Source organism: Telopea speciosissima, chromosome 11, assembly GCF_018873765.1.
Source record: "Telopea speciosissima isolate NSW1024214 ecotype Mountain lineage chromosome 11, Tspe_v1, whole genome shotgun sequence".
NCBI lineage: Eukaryota > Viridiplantae > Streptophyta > Magnoliopsida > Proteales > Proteaceae > Telopea > Telopea speciosissima.
In genome coordinates, this window is record NC_057926.1 from 42,919,221 (window position 1) to 42,925,579 (window position 6,359).

The window sequence follows — 6,359 nt, forward strand, 5'->3', positions numbered from 1 at the left end:
GTAGCTGAAGGGAAAGACGGTCCTTTTTGTTTTTCAGTTTATTTTATGGGTGTTCATTCTCTTTTATGTTAGGGTAAAAAACTGTCCTGGAGTTAGTTCAGAGTAACAATAAAAAAAAAAAAAAAGAACTAATACTTCAAAAAGAAAAGAAATAAAACCATTCAACAACCTTAGAGATTAAAAGAAGAGAGCGAAGGAAGACAAACAGAATGAGTTCTTGTAGACAATATTAATAATTTCTACCGCAAATTGCACGGATTCCACATCTCCACCCATTTTTGATAATAGTCTAAAGAAGATTTAACTCAAAAGAGCGGCAATTTCCAACATCGTTCATCAACCACTAATTTTTCTTTTTAATATTTCAAAATAAAGTAATGTTTTGTAGATTTCCAAATCCACTGTAGTCCATACTTTTGTTTTCTTTTTAATCAACGATCCAATCTAAGGGACCATTTGTGATAGAAATGTTGTCTGCAGCATGAGCTAAAATGAATAATATAAATAATAAATGGATGAAGATTTATCTCACCATCACCTAGACATTAGGTTCGGTGGCTACAGATTGCCTTAAATGCAATTTGAATGCAACTCAACTTGTGAGAGAGCAGTGTCAATTTGTGAAACCACCTTGATGTAAGGAGTCGTGTGGGTCCTCTTCCGTTAAAAGAAAAGTGACGTGAAAGAACAACGACGACTTAAGTAGCCGTATGGGTCCTTCTTCGTAAAAAAGAAAACTTACATAAAAAAGCAGCGTCAATTTGTGAAACCAACTTGACGTAAGTAATCATGTGGGTCCTATTCTATAAAAAAAGAAAGTCACGTGAGAGACCATTCTACCAGAACAAAATCACACAAACGAATTTGAGGTAAGTAACTGTGTGGGTCTCCTAGGGGTGTTAAGTCCCAGTGGAACCTAAGGATTTAAAAATCAGATCCAAATCTGCCAAGGTCGATGTCGATTCTGATTGATTCTAACCGATTCAGCTCGATCAGGCCGATTCTATTTGAAACTATATAGGGATAAGATCAGGTTTATTCCGATTCTGGGCTATCCTAAATAAAGACTGGTCTCATGGACTGACTTGAGACTCACCGTGACTAATGGTCTAATAAGTAATAAATATAAGAGATGAAAGACTTACTTTTAAGGTCAAGCTTTTATTTATTTTTTTTCTTTCTTAGCACTAATCCTTTAAATAGTTGGATACTTCAATTCTCTCAAAGACAATAACATATCTAGTAGCTCTCTTACTTGCATATACGACGGTTTCTGCATTTACGTCTCAAAATTTGATTTTGATGATGGCTACACTTCTTCAGCTTTTTTTAGTTTTCAATATTCTCCTCCTCTTTGAGAGCAACTCTTTGATGATGAGGCCAGTGGAATCAGTCATAGATGGTACAAGGATGATCAAGGTAGGGAAGAACGAGACAGATCGATTTGCTTTGCTGGATTTCAAGAAACAAATTTATTATGATCCGTATGGAGCACTAAGTTCTTGGAACGATTCCATCCATTTCTGTAACTGGTTTGGGATCACTTGTGGCCATCGTCATCGACAACGGGTCATCGGCTTGGATTTACAAGGGATGGGCTTGGGAGGTAACATATCTCCTTCCATTGGGAATCTCACTTTTCTTCATGTCCTCAACATCATGAACAATAGTTTCCATGGCAAAATCCCCCATGAAATCGGTAATCTAATTCGACTACAATCTATTCTTTTTGAAAACAACACTTTGGAAGGCGAACTTCCTACCAGCTTGGCCAATTGCACTCGTCTAAGAGAGATTTACTTCTCCAATAACAATCTTGTTGGGAAGATTCCGGTTGAACTATTTACATCTTTGTCAAAGCTGGAGGAAATTTCTATTAATTATAATGATTTAACAGGAGAAATACCAGCTTCTTTTGGGAATATTTCCTCCGTCCAAATTATCTCTTTGAGTGGGAATGAACTGCTGGGGAGCATTCCAGAATCCTTTGGTCAGCTAACTAACTTATACTATCTAACACTTGCCCTAAACAACCTATCTGGTATGTTTCCTCTCTCACTATACAATCACTCATCTTTTGAAATTATTTCCCTTACATACAACCAACTGCATGGGAGCCTTCCACAAGACATAGGCCTCACTCTTCCAAATCTCAAAATCCTACTAATTGGACGGAACCTTTTCACAGGGAGAATTCCAAATTCCATCTCCAATATTTCAACATTCGAAATAATTAATCTTGGGGAAAACAGTTTTGTTGGACCCGTCCCTAACAACTTAGGAAATCTTCAAAACCTTCAACAGTTCAAAATTGGTAGAAATCAATTTGGATCAAGGGAAGCTGATGATTTAGATTTTGTAAATTCTTTGGTCAATTGCACGACTTTAGAAATTTTGGAACTACAAAGTAATGGTTTTAAGGGTCCCATTCCCAACTTTAAAGCCAATCTCTCAACACAGCTCTTACAATTTTTTTTGGGAGAGAATCAAATACATGGAACCATTCCTGTTGGGATTGAGAATCTCTTCACCTTGACCGCGTTGGGCTTGGAGGGGAACTTTCTTGAAGGTAATATTCCGTCTATCGTAGGGAAGCTTCCGAAGCTACAAAGATTATTCTTGGGTAGAAATAGACTTTCAGGTCAGATACCTTCCTCTATAGGCAATCTCACTCTTTTGTATGAACTCCATTTAGAAGCAAACAGCTAGAATGGAAGCATTCCTTCCAACATTGGAAATTGTCAACATTTACAGATCCTGACCCTCTATAATAATAGCCTCCAAGGCCCAGTACCTAAACAACTCTTCCTTATTTCCTCCTTATCAATATCTCTCGACTTCTCTTCTAATTCTTTGGTCGGTTCCCTACCAATTGAAATCGGTAACTTGAAGAGTCTTTTTACAATAGGTATCTCCAAAAACAGATTGTCTGGAGAAATCCCCTACACCATTGGTGATTGTAATAGTTTGGAACATCTTTATATGGGGGGTAATTTTTTTGAAGGAACCATTCCTCAATCTCTGACTCTTTTGAAGGGGCTTCGAGATTTAGATCTCTCACTCAACAACTTATCAGGGCAAATCCCGAAGGATCTAGAAAAGCTTTTAGCATTGCAGAGTCTGAATTTGTCCTTCAATAATCTTGAAGGGGAGGTACCAACAAAAGGGATCTTTGGAAATGCAAGTGCAATTTTTATGAATGGAAATGATAAGCTTTGTGGTGGAATTACGGAGTTACATCTGCCTGCATGCACAAACCCTATATCTATGAAACGAGAAAAGTCCAATACTTTTAGAATAGTTTTAGCGATAATCGGTTTGGTGCTTGGTTTTCTTTTGATATCTTCCTGTCTTACTCTCTATTGGAGAAGAAGATCAAAAAGTAAACCTCCATCCACACCATTAATCGGTGAACGGTTCTTAAGGCTTTCTTACAGAGATCTCTTCCAAGCTACTGGAGAATTTTCTTCAGCTAATGTCATAGGTTCCGGTAGTTTTGGCTCTGTATACAAAGGGATCATTGATCAAGATGAAACCATTGTTGCAATCAAGGTACTCAGCCTTCAAAATCCAAGCGTCTACAAGAGCTTTATGACTGAATGCAAAGCATTAAGAAACATTCGGCATCGAAATCTTGTCAAGAATTTAACTTCATGTTCAAGTATTGATTCAAAAGGCAATGATTTCAAAGCCCTTGTTTATGAGTTCATGCCCAATGGGAGTCTAGATGATTGGTTGCATCTGCCGGTGGAGGAACATAATCATTTAAGAAATTTAAACCTTCTTCAAAGATTAAACATCGCAATTGATGTGGCTTCTGCTTTGGATTACCTTCATTGTAACAGTTTTACGGCAATTGTTCATTGTGATTTGAAGCCAAGCAATGTTCTACTTGACAGAGATATGACTGCACATGTCAGTGATTTTGGTTTGGCAAGGCTGCTGTTAGAACCTGATGACAATTCATCCCAGACTCAAACTAGTACCATTGGGATAAAAGGATCTATTGGCTATGCTGCTCCAGGTAACAAATAAACAATACAATTTTATTTTCAATTATCAATCAATTCATTTAATTTGTATTCCATTGTTTCTATCTATTCTAATTAAAATCGTTTTGTAGGCTATTAAACATGACCCAAATAATGATTTAGATAAATGGTCCAAATCTAAAGATCATGTTTGTTAGATGAATACTTCAATCCAACTAGTATTGGATATTCAGATATTGTTCTTAATAGTTGATTGAATATATAAACACAGTTTTCTATCTTAATTAGGGTGGATCATGATCTTATTCTAGTTTTTTTTTTTTTTTTTTTTTAATTTATTATTATTATGGTTTTATTCATGTTCATTTCTATTTGGAATTCATTATACTACGAACACATTGGACCTTGGTATCTAATTAGATCGAATTTAGATTGGATACTTTTTAACATTATCAAAAGAACCATGGTTTCCAAATTGAAGAAATGACAATGTAACTTGCTACTTTTGAATAACGTGTTCACAGTTTTCATATCTCGTACCATAATTTCTATTGTATAAAGAAAAATATATGCAAATCTCTTATTATTGTACTAACAACTAGAGGTTCTAAATTTCAGAATATGGAATTGGTGGAAAGGCAACTATACAAGGGGATGTGTTTAGCTATGGGATCCTTTTATTGGAGATGTTCACTGGAAAAAGACCAACAGATCAGATGTTTACAGATAACTTAAATCTCCATAATTTTGCAAAAGCAGCTTTACCCGTACATGTGATGCAAATTTTAGATCCAACACTCTTACCCAAGGAAGAACAAAGTGAAGAAATTGAAGTGGTTGCTACCAATAGGATTGAAGGTCCTAGTCATAGGACAGATCAATTGCAAGATTGCATAACGCCAATAATTGAAATTGCAGTCCAGTGCTCTATGGAATCACCAAGAGAACGTATGAACATGAATGATGTTGTGAGGGGACTACATTTAATCAAAAGGAAATTTTCTTGAAGCAAGAATCCATCAAATAGAGCAACTCTGCCTGATTAGAAGGTGATTTTGAATTTTTATCTTTTTATTTATTATGTTGTCCTGACTGTTTAATGCTAATAAAAAATTGGAGAAAAGAAAATTCTAGATCATGTAGCGAAAGTAGGTTGATCTAGGGATAATCTCACCATGGTTTTAAAAAAGGTATCGATACCGATATGGATACCGATCAGGGTCGGGCAGGTCACGGCCAATACCAGTATGGATCAGCTGATAGGCTTGATTCGATACCATTTTAAAACCACGATTCATATATGATAGTAATTAATTTGGCAATTGTTTAAGACTCAATTTCAACCTTACTTGAACCCAATCTGTATCAAGGTTTTATCACTTTTAGACAAGTAATTATATCCAATTCCAAACTTTTTTTTATGGGGCTGATGAAGGCAAAAATTCAAAATGGAGGCATGGCCCTAAAATTAGGTTAGAGACTCCTCCACAAAGTGCCTCTCTCTGTGGATCCAAAGGATCTTAAAGAAAAACACTTTCCAATTTCAATTCTCTAAGGCTAGATTCTCTTCTAATGCCTCTTGGCCACTATAAAGGATTTGTTTCAAGTAAAAGCGAGGTCATCTCTTATTTGGAACTTCATATTCCCCCTAAGATTCAGATATGTTGATAGGAATCTGTTAGAATTATTGTTATCATGTATCTTGACAGGCTTTCAAGTATTGATTATGGTCTTGGCATATGCAACTCTTGCTAGATATTCCTATATATAGCATGTTGAGTGAATATAAAAATATGCGCTCTTACACTTTCTTTGATCTCAAAACTATTCCTCAAATTTTTTTTTTTTGGTAGAAAAAACTATTCCTTGTTACTCATATATCATAATCAACTCTATAAATTTGAAAAACCTACGATTTGAAACATCCTTAGTTATGCTACAATTAGGAGTTATTAAATATGGAGGGTCAGGAATAGTGTTAGTTGCTAGAGAAACATATTTTCATCCTTTGAGCATTATAAGCAACATGTCTTATATTATCAGCCCTTCGGAGCCTCAAAACAGGGTGATTTAAGCTAAACATCGAAGGGACTTTTGAAGTATTTTGACAAACTAAGGCTGTGTTTGATATGCATTCTCAGAATAGATTCCGGGTCTAAAACACATTTTAAATATTCCGAGAATGCATACCAAACACAACCTAAGACATCATAAACTGAATCACAAGAATTTACTTGAGTTGCTTTGTGGTTGTGTAATATGTGGATTTTAATGTGTAGGTTCAAGATCAGTTGTAATAATGGGAATTAGGGCTCTTTAATATGGATTGCAACAAGCCAAAAACATGAATATTGAAGAGCAGCTGGG

At 35.6% G+C, this 6,359-nt stretch overlaps 1 protein-coding gene across 1 annotated transcript; it reads left to right on the forward strand.

The window, feature by feature from the left end:
* Window positions 1–1,305: 1,305 nt before the first annotated feature.
* On the forward strand, window positions 1,306–5,038 carry LOC122645153 (probable LRR receptor-like serine/threonine-protein kinase At3g47570). The gene is made up of 3 exons (XM_043838490.1): window positions 1,306–2,041; window positions 3,005–4,024; window positions 4,611–5,038. Exons 1-3 carry the CDS (start codon window positions 1,306–1,308, stop codon window positions 4,997–4,999), a joined length of 2,145 nt encoding a protein of 714 aa, XP_043694425.1. The 3' UTR covers window positions 5,000–5,038.
* The last annotated feature ends 1,321 nt before the right edge of the window (window positions 5,039–6,359 follow it).

Bases quoted from the DNA above. Each gene is read 5' to 3' on its own strand.
- LOC122645153 (XM_043838490.1), top strand. From the start codon at position 1,306: ATGGCTACACTTCTTCAGCTTTTTTTAGTTTTCAATATTCTCCTCCTC. The intron at 2,042-3,004 runs GTATGTTTCCTC...ATTTTTTTGAAG, and splicing joins TGCCCTAAACAACCTATCTG to GAACCATTCCTCAATCTCTG. The intron at 4,025-4,610 runs GTAACAAATAAA...TCTAAATTTCAG, and splicing joins TATTGGCTATGCTGCTCCAG to AATATGGAATTGGTGGAAAG.